General features: G+C 33.2%; 1 protein-coding gene across 4 annotated transcripts in view; it reads right to left on the bottom strand.

Annotated features, from left to right (window-relative positions):
- Window positions 1–20,527, bottom strand: part of PALS1 (protein associated with LIN7 1, MAGUK p55 family member) — a 96,634-nt gene that overhangs the window by 31,316 nt on the left and 44,791 nt on the right. For all 4 annotated transcript variants that reach the window (XR_014021593.1, XR_014021594.1, XR_014021595.1 and 1 more), the window contains exons 4-7: window positions 17,429–17,637; window positions 8,355–8,432; window positions 7,623–7,769; window positions 177–338 (exon numbers count right to left, since the gene is read on the bottom strand). Coding sequence is in view for 1 of the 4 variants with exons in the window: in XM_081291017.1 (XP_081147143.1) it covers window positions 177–338; window positions 7,623–7,769; window positions 8,355–8,432; window positions 17,429–17,637 (596 nt within the window). In the remaining 3 variants the exon portion in view is untranslated. The remainder of the gene's footprint in view (window positions 1–176; window positions 339–7,622; window positions 7,770–8,354; window positions 8,433–17,428; window positions 17,638–20,527) is intronic.

Below are 20,527 nucleotides of genomic sequence, written 5' to 3'. Positions count from 1 at the left end.
TTTTTTGTTTTGTTTTGTTTTTTAAGGTGGGCACATTATTTTGTTTTTATGTGGTGCTGAGGATCGAACTCAGTGCCTCAGGCATGCTAGGTGAGCACTCTACCACTGAGCCCCAACCCCAGCCCCCCCAAAATTTCTTAAGAGCTATCAATTATTCTTCACCTGTATGAACTTACCAACAAGTCAAAAACCTCATTGACATCTTTCCCCCTAATTTCAATGCCATTAATCTCCAGAACTTCATCTCCTTCATGTAAGAGACCACTTTTCTCTGCAGCACCTCCTTTTACTATCCGGCTAATGATGACAGAATCCATTTCATTACGAACTGTGGCACCCTAAAAAACAACACCACCACCACTTAATTTAAACACAGAAATGCAATTTTTTAAATTAAGAATTTCATCTTTAAATTCTAATTTTTTCTTTTCAACAATACTAGCCTTCAATTATCTTGAGAAAAAAATTTACTTACATAACTAGAGTAATAATTGTAATTAGATTTGAAAGCTGACTATTTTTCCCACAATAGTTTCTGCTTTAGAAACGATTAGAATTCTGAAATCAAGCAAACTTTTGAAGCGTACAATAGCAGAAAAAAGCATTTGCTTTAAAAAAGTGTGAACATCTATAATCATATTTGTTGTCTTTATGCTGATCCTATTCAAATTGTTTTAGTACATGTAGGCATGATTAATGAACATGACTTTTAACTACAAAGAGCTTTTTAATATTCAAAACATGATGAAGAGGTGAACTCCAATCTGGTTGATTATGCAAATGTTAAATATTGAAGCTGCATTCAATTAATATTCAAATGTATTACATGGGCTGGGGCTGGGGCTCAGTGGTAGAGCACTTGCCTGGCATGAATGAGGCCCTGGGTTTGACCTTTAGCACCACACAGAAACAAACCAACCAACAAAAGAACCATTGACAACTAAAAAATATTTTTTAAAATGTACTACACATAAATATTGGTATACAAATTGGAAGCACAACTGAAAAATTGTGTGCTCAAAAACTGGAAGTAAAATATAAAGAATAAAAATTGTTCTGGTAGACTTTTTTTTTTATTTAAACATTTTCTCATGACTTTTCCAATTTGTATTCTCTTGGTGGAAAAACTACTTACATAAATTTGTATAAAACCACATTCCTTATATCAAGACACAATCTGAGACACAGGGATTAAAGAATATTTCTTGATTATAAAGGAAAGATATGTTAGGCAATAATAACAGTCTGAGAAAAGAGATTTGAAAAGTTTTACATCTAAAAACTGTAAGACAAATAGTAAGGAATATATACTTTCTTTAAAAAATTATTTATTTATTCTAATTAGGTATATATGACAGCAGAATGCATTTTGATTCACTGTATACAATCGCAGCACAACTTTTTATTTCTCTAGTTGTACACAATGTAGCATCTCACCATGCACAGTCATACATGTACCTAGGGGTAATGATGACCCTCTCACTGCACCATATTTCTTGCCCCCATGCCTCCTCCCCTCTGCCCAATCACAGTTCCTCCATTTTTCCCATGCCTCCGACCCCCCAATTACTGATCAGCATCTACTTATCAAAAAAACATTCGGCCTCTGGTTTTTTGGGATTGACTTACTTCACCTAGCATGACATTCTCCAACTCCATCCATTTACCTACAAATGCCATGATTTTATCTCTTTAAACACTGAGTAATATCCACTGTGTATATATGCCACAGTTTTTTTTATCCATTCATCTACTGAAGGGCATCTAGGTTAGTTCCACAATTTAGCTATTGTGAATTGAACTGCTATAAACATTTTTGTGGCTTCATTATTATAGTATGATGATTTTAAGTCCTTTTTGTATAGACCAAGGAGTGGGACAGCTGGGTCAAAAGGTGGTTCCATTCCAAGTTTTTAAGGAATCTCCATACTGCTTTCCAGATTGGCTATACCAATTTGCAGTCCCACCAGCAATGTATGAGTGTGTCTTTCTCCCCACATCCTCACCAACACTTATGGTTGTTTGCATTATTGATAACTGCCATTCTGATTGGTGTGAACATTTTTTCATATATTTGTTGATCAACTGTATATCTTCTTCTGAGAAGTATTTGTTCAGCTCTTTAGACCATTTATTGATTGGGTTGTTTGTTTTCTGGTGTTAAGGTTTTTTTTAATTCTTTATATATCCTGGAGATTAGTGCTCTATCTGAGGTGCGTATGGCAAAAATTTCTTACCAAAATGTAGGCTCTCTCTTCACCTTGCTGATTGTTTCTTTTGCTGAGAAGCAGCATTTTAGTTTGAAACCATTCCATTTGTTGATTCTTGATTTATGTCTTGTGCTTTAAGAGTCTTGATAAGGAAGTCAGGGCCTAATCTGATGTGATGAAGATTTGAGCCTACTTTTCCTTCTATTAGGTACAGGATCTCTGAACTAATTCCTAGGTCCTTGATCCACTTTGAGTTCTGTGCAGGTGAGAAGTAGGGGTTTAGTTTCATTTTGCTGCATATGACTTTCCAGTTTTCCTAACACCATTTGTTGAAGAGGCTATCTTTTCTCCAATGTATGTTTTTGGTTAGTATGAGATAATTATATTTATATGGGTTCGTTTCCGTGTCTTCTATTCTGTACCACTGGTCTACATGCCTATTTTGGTGCCAATACCATGCTGTTTTTGTTACAATAGCTTTGAAGTATAGGTTAAGGTCTGGTATTGTGATATCATCTGCTTCACTCTTCTTGCTAAGGATTGCTTTGTCTATTCCAGGTCTCTTATTTTTCCAAATGAATTTCATGAGTGCTTTTTTATTCTAAGGAATGATTTAATTGGAATTAAATTTTAATTGGAATCACATTGAATCTGTATAGTGCTTGGAGTAGTATGGCCATTTTGACAATATTAATTTTGACTCTCCAAGAGCATGGGAGATCTTTCCATCTTCTAAGGTCTTCTTCAATTTCTTTCTTTAGTGTTCTGTAGTTTCCACTGTAGACATCATTCACCTCTTTTATTAAATTGATTCCCAAGTTTTCTTTTTCTTTTTTTTTTTTTTTTGATGCTAATGTGAATGGGGTACTTTTCCTAATTTGTCTTTCAGAGGATTCATCACTGATGTATAGAAATGCATTTGATTTACAGGTGTTGATTTATATCCTGCTACTTTTCTGAATTCATTTATTAATTCTAGAAGTTTTCTGGTGGAATTTTTTGGATCCTCTAAGTATAGAATCATGTTGTCAACAAATAACGATAGTGTGAATTCTTCTTTTCCTATTCGTATCTCTTTTAAAAAATTTTTTAGTTGTCAATAGATTTTCTCTCTCTCTCTCTCTTTTTCTTTCTTTCTATGTGGTGCTGAGGATAGAACCCAGGGCCTCACACACTCCAGGAAAGTGCTCTACCATTCAGCCACTACTCCAGCCCTTTCTTTTTTTCTTTTTTTTTTAAATATATATTTTCTTAGTTGTACATGGACACAATACCTTTATTTATTTTCATGTAGTGCTGAGGATCGAACCCAGTGCCTCACAACGTGCTAGGCAGCACTCCAACACTGAGCTACAGCCCCAACCCAAATTTCCTTTGCTCTGGCTAGAGTTTTAAGGATTATGTTGAATAGAAGTGGTGAAAGAGGGCATCCATGTCTTGTTCCAGTTTTTAGAAGGAAGAATTTTTCCAATTCTTCTCTGTTCAGAATGATGTTGGCCTTGGGTATAGTATAAAAAGCTTTTATAATGTTCAGATATATTCCTACTATCCCTAGTTTTTCTTGTGTTTCAAACATGAAAGGGTGCTATATTTTGTCAAATGCTCTCTCTGCATCAATTGATATAATCATGATTCTTATCTTTAAATCTATTGATGTGATGAATTACATTTATAGATTTCCATATATGGAACCAACTTTGCATCCCTGGAATGAACCCAACTTGATCATGGTGCACTATTTTTTTAATATTTTTATATGAGATTTGCCAGAATTTTATTGAGAATTTCTGCATCTATGTTCATCAGGGATATTGGTCTGAAATTTGTTTTCCTTGATGTGTCTCTGCCCCGTTTTGGTATCAGGATGATACTAGCTTCATAGAATGAGTTTGGAAGGGTTCCCTCCTTTTCTATTTCATGGAATAATTTGAGAAGTATTGGTATTAATTCTTCTTTGCAGGTCTTATAGAACTCTGTTGTGAATCCATCCGGTCATGGGCTTTTCTTGGTTGGTAGGCATTTGATGGTGTCTTCTATTTCCTTGCTTGAAATTAATTTGTTTAAATTGTGTATGACCTCTTGACTCAGTTTGGGTTGATCATATGCCTCTAGAAATTTATCGATGTCTTCAAGGTTTTCTATTTTACTGGAGTATAAATTTTCAAAATAGTTCCTAATTGTCTTCTGTATTTCAATATTTAAATATGTTATGATATTTCCTTTTCATCACAAATTTTAGAAATTTGAATTTTCTCCTTTTTGTTAGGGTAGCTAAGGATTTGTCAATTTTATTTATTTTTTCAAAGAACCAACTTTTTGTTTTGTCAATTTTTTAAATTGTTTCTTTTGTTTCAATTTCATTTTCTGCCCTGATTTAAATTATTTCCTGTCTTCTACTACTTTGGGTGTTGGTGTGTTATTCTTTTTCTAGGGCATTGAGATACAATGTCAGGTCCTTTTTTTTGTTGACTTTTTCTTCTTTTAATGCATGAGCTTAATGCAATGAACTTTCTTCTTAGCACTGCCTTCATAGTGTTCCAGAAATTCTGATAAATTGTATCAGAGTTCTCCCTGACCTCTAAGAATTTTTTTATCTGCTCCCTAATATCTTCTATTATCCAGGCATCATTCAATATGGTATTGTTTAGTCTCCAGGTGTTGGAGTAGCACCTATTTTTTATATTATCATTGATTTCTAATTTCATTCCATGAATGCAGGGTAATATCTTTACTTTTTTGTATTTGCTAAGACTTGCTTTGTGGCATAACATATGATCTAGTTTGGAGAAGGATCCATGTGCTGCGGAGAAGAAAGTTATTTGCTTGTTGATGAATAGAATATACTATATATGCCTGTTAAATCTAAATTATTGACTGTTTAATTGAGTTCTATAGTTTCTTTGTTTAGTTTTTGATTGGAAGATCTATCTAGTGGTGATATATATTAAAATACATCACAGTGGTGTGGTGTATTAAAGCCACCCAGTATTATTGTGATGTGGTCTCTTTGATTCTTGTAGTTGAGGTTTTGTTTGATATACATAGATGTCCCATTGTTTGGGGCACAGATATTTATGCTTGTTATGTCTTGTTGATGTATGAAATGTCCTTCTTTATCCTTTTTCACTAGCTTTGGTTTGAAGTCCACTTTATCTGATATGAGGATGGAAATCCCTGCTTGTTTATGTGGTCCATGTGAGTAGTGCATTTTTTCCCAACCTTTCACCTTCAGTCTGTGGATGTATTTTCCTGTGAGATGAGTCTCTTGAAGGCAGCATATTGTTGGGTTTCTTTTTTTAATCCAATCTGTCAACCCTTTAATTGGCTTTTAATTGATGAGTTTAGGCCATTAATATTCAGGGTTATTATTGAAATATGATTTGGATTCCCAGTCAATTTGGTTTATTTTTTGTTTTTAACTTGGCTTGATTTCTCCTTTGATCGGCCTTTCCTTTAGTGTAGTTCCTCCCTTTGCTGATTTTCATTGTTGTTTTTCATTTCTTCCTCGTGGAATATTTTGCTGAGAATGCTCTGTAGTGCAGTCTTTCTCGCTTTGAATTCTTTTGTTATCATGAAAGGTTTTTATTTTGTCATCAAATCTGAAGCTTAATTTTGCTAGATATAAGATTCTTGGGTGGCATCCACTTTCTTTTAGAGCTTGGTATATATTGTTCTAGGATCTCGTGGCTTTGAGGGTCTGGGTTGAAAAATCTACTGAGATCGGAATTGGTCTCCCCCATATGTAATTTCACCTCTCTCTTGTGGCCTTTAAGATTCTATCCTTATTCTACATGATAGGCATTTTCATTATAATGTGCCTTGGTGTAGATCTGTTGTAATTTTGTACATTTGTACAATAGTCCTGTAAGTCTACTGTATTTGATTTTCCAACTCATTCTTCATATTTGGGAAATTATCTGATATTATCTCATTGAAGAGATTGTGCATTCCTTTGGTTTGAATCTCTGTACCTTCCTCTATCCCAATAAATCTTAGATTTGGTCTTTTGATGCTATCCCATAATTCTTGGATGTTCTGTTGATGGTTTCTTCACATCTTCACTGTGTGATCAACTTTATTTTCAAAATTGTATATTCTGTCTTCATTATCTGATGTTCTATCTTCCAAGTGATCTAGTGTGTTGGTGATGCTTTCTATTGAGCTTTTTATTTGGTTTACTGACTCCTTCATTTCAAGGATTTCTGATTGTTTTCTTTCCAGAATCATTCTCTTTCTTGAAGTAATCTTTTGCTACCCGTATTTGCTCCCTTATCTCTTTGCTGGTGTTATCAATTTTTGCCTGTATTTTCTCTCTTATGTCATTCTTTAATTAGCAGATCATTTTAATTATGTACATTCTGAACTCCTTGTCTGATATCTCATCAACTGCACTGTCAATGGATTCTGTTGTAGTAGAATCTTGGTTTGTCTGAGCACTTTCTTCCCTTGTTTTTTCATGTTGTCAATGTGTCTTCCTTTCTTGCAGTGCAGATTTGAAGTATTACAGTTTCTACCCTATAATCTTGTAAGGTACAGGTAATCTGCATGGACACTACAAGATTATGGGGTGAACAGTCCATGGCTGGTGTTCACTGCAACTAAAGATGGTGGCAGCAATAGCATTGGTCACTCAAAAAAGCCATGTCCCAAGACGGATGTAATCACTTTCAGAGATGAGTCTAAACCTGGGCTCTAGGGTGGGTTGATGGGGGTGGTCCTAGGCCGGGGTCTGAGCTCAAGCATGGGTCCAAGAAATATATACTTCTTAAATAATATCTAAAGTATACAAGTAATTGTGTTTCAATAAACTCAACTGAATTAAAAGATTTGTTTCTAATCATTGTTTTGAAAAAGTAAGTTGGGAGAATAATAAAATAAATTACTTATCCTTCTTTGTTCCAAATAAATATTCCATAAGCTATTATATTAATTGAATTATGGATGAGTAAAACACTATTACTGCTGGGAGCAGTAGTGCACACCTGTAATCCCAGTAACTTGGGAGGTCAAGGCAGGAGTATCCAAGTTTGAGGTCAGGCTCAGTAACTTTGCAAGACCCTTAGTAACTTCGTAAGACCCTGTCTCAACATAAAAATAAAAAAAGGACTAGTGATGGAGTTCAGTGGCAAAGATTCTTTGGGTTCAATCCCCAGTACCAAAACAAACAAATAAACAAAACCACAAAACCAATCCACATACACACATACAAAAAAATACAATTAACAAATTTTTCTCAACTGAATAAGGAGTATAAGATGAGCTAGAACATAGAATGAAGTACTCCAAACAGAACTCCAATAAAGTACTTCAAAAGAGAAAAAGCACTAAGAATATACTGGGGTCTTCTACTACTTTCCATATATGAGATCTCTGTGTAGAAAGAATCACTGGTCAGAGATGTGGGACACTTACCAATGGAATATCACGAGCTTTTTCTATACGAACTATTTTTACAGTTTCTCCTCCATACTGGCCAATGCTTTCATAAACTTTTTCATCTGTAATGGGTTCTAGCTGCATTTCCTGCTCAGCAACTTTATCATGGGCCAATAAAAGTGCCTGTTTCAAAGAAATCCACAGCATTTTAAGTATCAGCATGTTTTATTTCTATAAATAGATTTTTAACCTTATCATATATGTAGTATTCTGATCATTAAATCTTTAAAAGTGCTATATTTAGTTGTATGTGCAGAACCATTTCCAAACCTTCCAACTTAAGTATTAACGCAACCCTGTATCTGTTGGAACTACTGATCACTAAAGGTGTGTTAAGTGTACCACTGAATCCTCTGAAATGGCTTATTAAGGTTCAAAATGCTTATCAAACTTCATACAAACAAAATCAATGTAAAGGCATAATTACTCTAGATAATTAAGATTCATGGAAAATAATCAAAATATGAACTTTTGTCCAATTCTGAAAAAAGGAAGTTGTTTACAAAATAATTTGATTAATTTTAAATATGAAAATATATAATCCAATAATAATAATAAATTTGCAGAGGAGACTACAAACATCAAGACTGTCTAGACAATGTCTAAGGTTTCTTCCAATCCTAGAGAAGTTTGATTTTGCAAAACTAAACAAACAAAAAACCAGATTAATTTCAGAAAAAACATATAGATGATGGTTCTGTTTTCTACCTGAATATGTGGAGCACTAAGCAAAGCAGTTAATTCTTGTCCTTCCTTCTGATGAACTGGCCTCAAAATGGTTTGTACCTAAGAAACAAAAACAAAAACTAAGATGATTCTTCCTAGGTTACAGGAAATATCAATTGCACCTACGCAGTACAAATCAAAGTTTAAAAAAATAAAAACAACTTGTAAGAAAAAAAACACAAGGAAAAATTATTAGGAAAAATTAGAATATACCTTTTCACACAGTTTCAAATCTTATGGAAAAAAACAGCACTCCTTATTTTAAAATAAACACTAAATAAGATTTTTGGTATTTATATCTATGAATGAAGTACTTCCATCTTGCAAGTTTCTCCTAACATACTACAAAATACACTAATAATGATTACATAAGGGAAGAAGACTGTTTTAACTTTGCTATTTTATAGTTTTTTAATCCTATGTTTACATAACTGTATTTAAAATCAGAGATGACAGAGCAGACTAACAGGACAAATTTATATGCACATAATAGAGCAAATACTATAACACAATGAACTGCATTAAAAATTTTCCCCAAAGTAGGACAATCTTTGAACTCCTAGGATAAGTACCCATTCTTATGATGAACTGGGGGCGGGCAGACTTTCTATTGCCTCAGCTGTGGGAGGATGATACTTACCATTTAAATTTTCTTCACAGACTCATGAGATAACCTCAATTTGTGTCTGCATTCATGCGCCTCCTTTCTTTCCTAATGCTACTTGGGTTTTCTTTCCTTCTTTTTAAAAATTCATTTAATTCAATAAACTTTTGTCTATTTTCTTATTCTTTTCAAAGAACCAGCTTTGGAAAGTTTTGAAATCTATTGTTCCTTCCACCTAAATAATTTACACCTTTTCCTTCCCCATGCTGGGGAGTGAATAGAGGGCCTTGTGCTCTACCACTGAGTCACATACCCAGTCTCAAACAATTTTAATACTCTTCTTTTGTTTTATTTCTCTTTTCAGTTTCTAATCACTTGAGTAAGTTCAGTTCATCTATTTTCAATCTTTTCTTCCTAGCATAAATACTGAAAAGTATAATTTTTTTCTCTGTACACACATCACTTTTCCCCAAAGATTATATCATGTGCTTACTGTCAGACCTCTGATTTTCCCCCTTTTTCTATCTCCAAACAGAACTACCCACCAAAAAGAGCACTTTGCAATAATTAGGATTAACAAAACCAAAATTATCACTATTAGTGAAATTATATAGAAGTAAATCCATATATAGACTTTTTAATAAGAGTAATTCATGAGATAAAAAGAAACCCAGTAATTTCCTCTCTTTTATGGCTATTTTATATAATTCCCTATTCAAACCTAAGGGATGATAATCTAGGGATTAATTAATTTTCCCACAAGTATATCACAGCAATTATAAAGTAGAATCAAAACCAGTCTGTCCTTTGGTTTTGGTACCTAGAAAAATGTGTATCCAATAGTGCAGCTCTCTGTGTAAAAACAGGAATCTCACTGCAAATATTATCTTGTTAACTCCATTAAAATCTTATTATCTTCTTAACTCCATTAAAATCTTACTAATGGGGGCTGGGGCATGGCCCAGTGGCACAGCACTTGCCTAGCACATGTGAGACACTCAGTTGGATCCTTAGCACTACATAACAAATAAAATAAAGGCATTCTGTCCACCTACAACTACAAAAAAACAAAACAAAACAAATCTTACTAATGGACAAAAGTCATGATCTAAAACTATGGATAACAAAAGGCTGATTTTTAAAATAAGGTGTTCTTTAACCTTTATCAAATCTACATCAATTTAAAAGAAAGTCTACAGTCCCTGACCATACACTTTTTAATTGCTGGAGGAAGCAACTCTGAAGAAGAAAGACAACTTTGGATTTAAAATATACCAAGAGTATACAAAAGATACAACTCAACTCAAATATAATTTTCTGTACGAGATATATTTTCCTAGCTCTATTTTTAAGTCAGTTCTTAAACATCTCTTGAGATCTTCCCTTTTAAAGACATTTAAAACTCCTGTAAGTACTCATTCCCTTCCCCTATAAATCCAATTTAAATATTGAGTGTCAATGTACATCATCAGCTACTTCTCAAAGGTCTAAGGCATTAAGTCTGTTCTTATAACTCCTTTCCTTTAAAAATGCTCTAGGGCTGGGGTTGTGGCTAAGTGGTAGAGTGCTTGCCTAGCATATGTGAAGCACCAAATTCGATCCTCAGTACCACATAAAAAATTTAAAAAAAATTTTAAATGCTCTAAATGTTTATCTTAAAAAAATACTCTCACTTAATGTTCTACTCTTTGGTAACTGTACTATTATTTCCTATTTTTTCTTCAGAGGCAAGTTTCTTTTTTACTTTAGAAATAATTTTAAATTACAGAAATGATATATATTAAATGTGAAAAATTAGAAAAAATATAATAAAAAAGAAAGATATAAAAGGAAAATCTTTTATTATACTAGGGATAATCATCTCAGTATATATCCTACTTTTATTTTTATATTTCTTTATTACCAAACTATTCACCTTGACATATATATCTGACAAAGTATTATCCATATTAAGAACTCTTGATTTTTACAATGAGAAAATGATCTCACCAGTCATTTCATGAAAGTCAGGGAAATGGGCAAAAAACATATAGAAAATGCTCAGTATCAGTAGTCATTATGGAAATGCAAATTAAAGCAAGATACCACTACAAAGCAGATAGAATAATAAAAAGGATGACACATTTGACAGAATGATAAACAGGAAACAACCCATATATGCATCCCTACAATAGGTAAGCAGCTTAACAAATAGTGGGATAGTCATATAATGGAATATTACTCAGCAAGAAGTTACAAACTACCGGAACTAAGGATTTAGCTCAGTGGTAGTGTCTGTGTAGCATGTGTGAGGCTCTGGATCTGCAAGGGGGAAGGGGAGAAATAGTTATAAATTACTATTAAATATACAACATGGATGAATCTCAAAAACATTATGCTAAGCAAAAGAGGTCAGATACAAAAGACTATACACTGTCTTATTCCACATTATATGAAATGTCTATAGACTGCAAATTCGTAAGATCAAAACATGATATGAATGGTAACAGGGCTTGGGAAATGGAAGAAGTGGTTATTGTCTACAAAGGGCCATAAGGGAGCTTTGTGGAGTAATGGATGTTTCTACAACTTGATGTTATGGTAGATTTTACAGATATACATATGCCAAAACACATTGAAAAAACAAAACAAAACAAAACAAAAAACACCCATTTTTAAGTGTATGTGGACTATAGCTCAAGAAAGTTAGTTACCAAAAAAGCAAAAGCACCCATGATTATGAAAAAAAAATCTGTCATCCCTTACCCCCATACCAAAATTCAAGGTCATTCAAGTATAATCTATATACCTTGCTGCCCAGACATTTAAAATCATCTTCAGATTACTTATATTATTTAGGGAATGAATGTATTCAGTTCAGATGCAATTTTTTAAAAATGTTTTGTAGTTGTAGATGGACAGAATGCCTTTATTTTATTTGTTTATTTTTATATGGTGCTGAGGATCGAACCCAGTGCCTCACACATGCCAGGCAAGCGCTCTGCCACTGAGCTACAGCCCCAGCCCCCAGATGCAATTTTTTTTTAATGAGGTTGGCTGAATCTGAAGATGTGAAAGCAGCTGACATCCTCAACTGTACTATTTCGTTATTCTTTATACTTATTTTTGCCAAAGAGATAATGCTATTCATACTTTTATAACAGTTTTTAAAAACTACTTGACTTAGTACTAAATTATTAAAACATTATACTTTTCTATTGTCATTAAATATCATTTTCAATTCAAAAACAGAAATTTGACCATTCTAGTTCTTACTAGCTCTATCATTTGCAGGATCAAATCTAATCTCCTTAGCATTAAATATAAGGACTTTCATCATCTGATTCCTCTTTTCTAGCTCTGGCATTACTCATGTCTTAACCTTTTTGTTCCAGCATTAAACTGTTGGTTGTTCCCTACAAATGCTATACCGTCTCTCCACACTTAACTGTGATTGCACTAGATGTTTCAGCTACCTGAATTGCCTTATTCTATTTGCTTAGATACTATATTCTCATTTTATAAGACTGAACACATTTTATTTAAAATTGTGGAGAGACTGTATCCTCACTGGACTGCATTCATTTGAAAATAAAATGGTATTTTATTCAATTTTATATTTGATTATTGGCAGAATGTTTTGCAAAAACAGCACAAAAGCCAGGCATGGAGGCTTAAACTTGTAATCTCAGTGACACAGGAGGCTGAGGCAGGAGATAGCAAGTTCAAAGCCAGTCTCTACAATTTAGTGAGACACTGCTTCAAATTAAAAAAAATAAAAAGGGCTGGGGATGTGGCTCAGTGGTTAGGTGCCCCTGGTTGCAATCCCTGGTACCAAAAACAACAAAATAAATGGTACTCAAATGTTTGATGAATTCAGTGAAAGGAGGAGAGGGCAGGAAATCCTCCTTTAATGTCTCCTTTATCTTTATTCCCCACAAAAGGACAGTATGTCCTATTAATTTTCTGTTTAAATCTCTTTAATTCCATTTGAAATGCTATTTGAAATCTTACATCTTGACAATAACAAATAGGCTCTCTATGCCTCCATTCTTGACCTCACATACCTTCTACAATGTTGTTAGAATAATACTTTAAACTGGGCACTATGGCATATGCCTGTAATCCCAGTGACTCCGGAGGCTGAGGCATAAGAATCTTGAGTTCAAAGCCAGCCTTAGCAACTGCGAGGTGCTAAATTTTCCTTAGTAACACATAAAGATGGAGAAACACATAAAAATATAAATAAAAAATTACCTATTTATCTACCAATTCATTGAAAGCCTTGTTAAAAATTTATATGATTATAATATCTTAATGGAATATAAATGTGCATATGTATATACTATACCTATATTTTAGCAGTCAATATGTTGAATACCATTTTATCAAATTTTTTATTATTGTTCTTCTAAGTAACTAACATGACTCATTCAAATTGGGACAAATTTGAACTTTACCTGTCCCTTTACTTTATATTTCACCACTTCTGGTATTACTGCAGTGGCTACTATTTACAGAAAAATGATGAATCCTGGTGGCGAGTCTGGGTATCTTTAATCTTAATGCAGTCTTAAAAGGTAATGCATTGGCTGTTTCACCATTCAATAAGATGTTATTGGTTTCCAACATCAATCTTTGTCAAGTTAACTAACAAAATATGTCTGATCTAAGAATTTTTAATCACAAGGAAAAAGTATTTAATTTTTTTCAGATGTCTTTCTTGCATCAAATTGATTTCTCCTTTCAACTAGTTATTACTTAAAATTTTTACCAAAGTAGATCAATCATAAGATACTTTTAAATTTATTAATATAACTTACTTGGCCCTCAGGACCTAGATTCCATCTTTTAAGATCATATCCTACCCTTTACTCATTGTTCAAGAAACATGTCAGGCTTTCTCAATCACTATCACCTTTGTGCCCTTTGATAATAGAATGCCTTTTCTTAGGCTTCCTGCTAATTTCTCAATCAACCTTCAAGACTCAGCAAATTAAATCACCATCTATGCTTCTTTCTCATTTCTATCACTCCCCTCATCTCCACCACACAAAGAATTTGGCACATCTCATTGTGCTATTGGCTTGTATTATATTCTAAGATGTTTTTGGATAAGCAAAAGTTCACTTAATGAAGTCCAAGTTCTCAATCTTTTCTTTATAAAAGCACTATAATAACCAAAAATTATGTTTTGTGTTTATTAATAAATACCCTAGATGATCAAAGATTTAATTTATATCTTAATATGTGAAGTTTTCTTAGACTTCATTATTATATAATAATGTTTAACTGATATTTTAAGTATATAAAAACAAAGAGAACACTTCCTAATGTCTCACTAAAGTCCTTGAGTTTTTCACTTAAATTTCCACTTAAAAATGTTAAAACTGGCTGGGAGAGGTAGTTCATGCCTATAATCCCAGTGGCTCAGGAGGCTGAGAGGAGGATTGAAAGTTCAAACCCAGCCTCAGCAAAAATTGAGGACCTAAGCAACTCAATGAGACCCTGTCTCTAAATAAATACAAAATAGGGTTGGGGATATGTCTCAGTGACCAAGTGCTCCTGAGTTCAATCATGGTACCCTCCACCCCCAGGTAAAAAAAAAGATACAACTGTCTCAGTGGCTTGGGAGGCTAAGACAGGAGAATCGCACGTTCAAAGCCAGCCCCAGCAATGGCAAGGTGCTAAGTAACTCAGTGAGACCCTGTCTCTAAATAAAACACAAAATAGGGCTGGGGATGTGGCTCAGTGGCTGAGTGCCCCGGAGTTCAATCCCCAGTACTGCCCCTCTCCAAAAAAAGATACAACTGAAGCATGAGGTAATTTCTTCTTTTAAATTCCAGATTGTTGGAATTATGAATGCTAAAATGTAATCTATGGGCATATGTACAGCCTAATAATTCTTATTTTGTGACTACAAAATCTCACCTTTAATATCCAGAAATACAAAATGGGACAGAGGTGAGGGGGAATAAGCTGATACCTAAAATTTTTTTCCCAGTAAAATAAATGCAATGGGTTGATTTAACCTTTAGAACTTTGTTATCAGATTTAATAGTCCTCTTTGATGAGGACTATAAGTATGTGCTTTTCTGCAATTGTAATTGCATTAAATATAATGGTCTGAAAGTTAGGGCTATTTCACAACCATGCACTGTACCAACTCCAGGGAAAACCATTCACATTTTAGCACAACCATGTATTGTAGCCCTGACTAGGTTAGCCATTTGCACTCATTTTAAGACTACACTCAGATCAAGGTCACCCCACCAACACCAATATAACACAAAATTATCAAGTATTTCCCTTGGTGTGAGTTAACTTTTCTCAATTAGAGCAGTTCTGAACTCTCTTTTCTCATTCTCTTCTCCAACCATTGTTTTATTCAGCAAAAACAAAGGCTAGCTAGATAAAACATTCTTCACTTAACTGGAGGGAAGGGAATGATGATAATGATTTATTGGGGATTTCTCTCAACCCCACACATTTATTTTTATAATTACACTATATTTGTGAATTGTAATAAGATCAAAGTAATGCTAGTTATTTTTTAGTTTCTGTAAAGAAAAAGTAATTTTCAGACAAACTTTTTAAACTATCATAAGTAAATTTAGGGGCTGGGGATGTGGCTCAAGCGGTAGTGCGCTCGCCTGGCATGCGTGTGGCCTGGGTTCGATCCTCAGCACCACATACAAACAAAGATGTTGTGTCCGCCGAAAACTAAAAAATAAATATTAAAAAATTCTCTCTCTCTCTCTCTCTCTCTCTCTCTCTCTCTCTATATATATATATATATATATATATATATATATAAAATAAGTAAAAATACTTTTAAAAATAAATAATCTTGCAGACAAGTGGTTATTTTAAAAATAAAATTAATGATGATTCTTTGTGTGTGAGTGTATGTGTGTGTGATGCTGGGGATTAAACCCAGGGCTTCAAGCATGCCGGTGCTCTCCCACTTAGCTACATATCACCCAATAGTTCTTTTAATAAAACATTTTGCATAATTAATTTCAATAATGAAAGATGAGCTCAATAGGATTTAAGTAGTTCTTTCTTTAAAACTCTGGTGGATGAGAAGTTTCCTCTCTAGGAACAGATCCCTAGATCATTTTCTCCTAGTTCTGTGTAACACTAGACTTCTCTCTGCAACTCTTGAATGTTAGGTCTCAGCCATCTTAGACACCTCAATGAGGAAAATGCCTCTCCCTTTGGAACCACTCTGTGCTAATCTGAAAGTTATCTCCTAACCTAATGTTTCGGTCTGTAGCTCTGAAAGTCTTACCCTTCCTGCAGTCCATTTTCTATCTCGTGTTTGGATTCAATGAAACACATTTACTTGAAAGGCTTTTAGAATTATTATTTAAAAAAATTTTTTTTAGTTGTAGATGGACACAATACCTTTATTTTATTTATTTTAATATGGTGCTGAGGATCAAACCCAGTACCTCACACAAGCTAGGCAAGCACTCTACCACTGAGCCACAACCCTAGCCCCTATTATTATTATTTTTAAATACATTTTAGTTGTAGATAGACAGAATATCTTCATTTTATTGATTTATTTTTATGTGGTGCTGAGGATTGAATCCAGTACCTCAAGTGTGCAAGGCACTCTATCGCTGAGCCACAACTCCAGCCCCTGGAATTATTATTTTTATATTATCAAAATAACTTAAAACCCAAGAAGAAAGACATAACATCCACTCCCCTTCAACTAGAGATGGTTTATTTATATCTTTTTTAAGCCTTTGATTTGGGAGATATTTGCTGACAGATTAAACATTAGCAACTAGTATCAGAACCTAGAATTTGTCAGTTAGGGTTGTAACTCAGTGGTACAGCATTTGCCTAGCATGTATGAGGCACTGGGTTTAATTCTCAGCACCACATATAAATAAGTTAAAAAAAAAGTCCATCAACAACTAAAAAAAGAATTAAAAAAAAACTAGAATTTAAAGTCAGCATGTTAACAGAAGAAAATTTTACAGTATATTAGAATTCAGTAATTTGGAACATCCACACAGTTTTTTTTATAGAAAAAAACTTCAAAATACCTACAATTAATAAATCTTAAAGAGTTACACATTTATGATCCATGGTTATCTCACTTATAATTTTATTGTATCAGTATTCCTTTTTCTGAGTTTATAATGTCCAATTCTTAAAATTAATAAACCACACTAAAAACATTAAAGACTTGATGTATAGTAATTGAAATAATTTTTACTACTAGTACTACAATTTCATACACAAAATTAACCTTCTACAGAAAACAAAACTCTGACTCTGAACATTAAATATACATTTTTTTCAGGATAAAATGCATATAACCAACTTTTCCTATCACAAAAATTGTTAACATTTAATTAATTTAAATAAGCTTGATAAGTTACTTTACAATAATATTGACTTACTATCATTATTACCTTACAGATGTCAACAAGAAGTTCAAAATACATACCTCTTGTGCAAGATCTTGTGCGCTGGAACTAAGAGGAAATGGAGGACTGGCCTTGTTCATGTGTACAGTGACAGCATTGTGTATCTTAAATGCATTCTGAAAATCTTTATTTTGTACAAGTTGCAAGAGCAGTGAAATATCCTCCTGGCTCTGAGAATCTACTAAAGTATGTTGGATATGTTTAAGTGAAGAAAACAAGTCTTCCACTTCTAGTAAAAGAAAGAAAAAGTATCAAAAGATTAATTGTTTTGGTCTTAATTCAACATGTATTTTAAGATAAAATTTCTTGAATCAATTTACATTTTCAGGGAAAAAAACAAAACCTGTAAATATTTCGGAGTGTTACAATCCATGTTCTTTTACTTATTTTTCAGTAAAACTATAAACACTGTGCAAGAGGATAATTTGCATCTTTGAAAGTTTTGTAATTACAAACTAATCTATACTCCTTATTAAAAAAATGAGGGGAGGAAAACAAATTAATAAAGTTAAAAACCATCAACAGTCCCATCTCCTAGAAGCAATTTTACTTAACAGTCAGTATATTTTCCTATTTTATTTAACAGTATGTTGTAATTGTTTTTTCATATCACTAAGTAGTCTTTCGAAACATATATATTGGCTCCATGATATTTTACTTGGTTAAACCGTACTTTATAATGACCATTACACAAAAGTTGAACATTTAGGTTGCTTCCATTTTTTGCTATTGTAAGTAATAATAAATATTTTAGTACATAATAATCAGTGCTGAATATCAATCTGAGACTTACATTTTATTAAAATAGTTCCTAGAAACAGAACTTAAGAGTTTGGCATTTTAAAGTTCGAATAGACTTCTAGGGAGTTTTTGCTAATTTAAATCCCATTAGCAATATTTTTAATCAGTAGTCATCATTTTCAAAAACTTTGATTTCTTTGATTAATAGGGAAGCTGAAGTTTATTCATGTTTATCAGGAACTTCTGTTGTCCCTAAAACTCTAATGAATATGTGTATTTCTTAAAATTGTACTTGGAAGTTCTGGGCATCTGTTTTGTATCATAGGTCTACTAAATGCATATATAACACATACATTTTTCTGGGAAATGGTTATTCCAAAATGGTTAAGAACCATTGGTAATCTCTTCCCTACTCCCCAAAAGGGTCTATATGTAAGAGCATTAAAATAAAAAGTCATTACATTAAAAGTCATCATTTTAAAATTTTTTCTTGGCTTTTAAAATTAGTTAATCATTTTTTCAGTATACCTCCTGTTCCTTTTCCCCCACTCTTCTGTAAAAAGAAAAGTCCTATTGAGGTACTGACTGAAATAAAACCTATAAATGAACCTGGGAAAAAGTTATAGTGGATACTGGTTCATATATACAGTCATATGGAAAAAAGAAACTTCACATTTAAGTCTTTTTGTTGTTTCTTCCTATAAAATCTAATCTATTGATTGAAACATTTAATGAACTAGTGGAACAGATCAAGTTACCAAACACTCAAGTGTTTTCAGACTAGCATTAATACAAGGAAATATGAACAAAACCAAATGTAGCTAAAACAAATAAATTACTTAAGAGCAAATCTGAAATACCAAATGACACATGCCCTGTGATAAAATGAATATGTACTGACAAATAAGTTTAGCAACTTAAAGGTCATTAAAAGTGATGTGGCTTCTGTCCTATAAGATAACATACAAAGAAATAAATACCTATGGCATTAGCCCTAATGCTGATTATCATAAATGAAATGAGTTCATTTTCTTTACTCAGTTCTTCATTACTATATTCTGACAAGATTTTTTCCTTTGATATTAAGAATGATGTCATAATGAATAATAAAATCAGTAGCATTAATGCAGGGATTCTTATTTTGGTATTCATTCTCATTCATATTTTAATTTCATGTAAAAATTCTTAATTTCAAAGGTCAGAATATTTAGTTGTAGATGGAAAACAACTTTGTTCCTAAGGGGTACATCTTAAAAAGTACTTTATAAACTGGACAGAGTGGCTCAAGCCTGTAGCTCAGGAGGCTGAGGCAGGAGGATCACAAGTTTAAAGCCAGCCTTACCAACTTAGCAAGGTTCTAAGAAACATAGCAAGACCCTATATCAAAATAAAAAGGGCTGAAGAGTGGCTCAGTGGTTAAGTGCCCATGGGTTCAATCCCAATTAGCAAAAAAAAAAAAAAAAAAAAAAAAAAAAAAAAAAAAAAAAAGTACTTCATAAATACATATTATTCCAAAATGATTTTCCACTCATTCAGAGAAATGTTACCTTCTCTGATGGCTATATTTATAACTTAAAATAAAAATTCACCCAAGTTCTTCAATGTTCTGTGCAACTTCAGAGGGAATTTTAAAAATCTAATCAGATCCTACACTAAATCAGTACTGTCAAATATGTACACTCTTCTGTAATTAAGATGAAGACAAGGCTGTGGCTGTGGCTCAGTAACAGAGCACTTGCCTAGCATGCGTGGGGCACTGGGTTAGATCCTCAGTACCACATAAAAATAAACAAATAAAACAAAGGCATTCTGTTCAACTGCAACTACAAAAACAATTTTTTTTTAAAAAGATGAAGACAGGAGATTAGGCGTGTAGCTCAGTGGTAGAACACTTGTCTAGAATGCCTGAGGTCCTGAGTTCATTTTCTAGCACCATAAAAAAGATAAAGACATACCACAGAAGAGAGGACAGAATACCAATAGAAGAGATTCCCTTCCATAACTCCATTTATAGACAACAGATATAAGGAGAAAGAACCATATACAGAGAAAAAGATGCATGGAAAATCACACAGTTACCATGAAAGACTGACATAAGTACTAACTCAGGGAATGGACAAAGAAGGGAGTACTGAGACAGAGAAGAACCCAGAGCAGGGCAGATTAGGGATATATGGTAGAGGAGAAGCAGAGGCAGGCACAGCAAATCTGCCTTTCATAATAAGTTCTAGTCTATAGCAATTTTCCTACAAGGAAGTTCTTTATATATAGTCTAAATTCCTTGCCCTGAAGTTTGATCTATTTCTCCTTACTTGATTTTCAGTAGAAATTATTCTAAGTTTCATCATGGTCTCTAACATTTCATATAATACTTAAAT

This window comes from Spermophilus citellus, assembly GCF_964194105.1.
Source record: "Spermophilus citellus genome assembly, chromosome: 4".
Taxonomy (NCBI): Eukaryota; Metazoa; Chordata; class Mammalia; order Rodentia; family Sciuridae; genus Spermophilus; species Spermophilus citellus.
The sequence above is the reverse complement of the archived record's forward strand: the minus strand, read 5'-3'. Positions and strand labels throughout refer to the sequence as shown.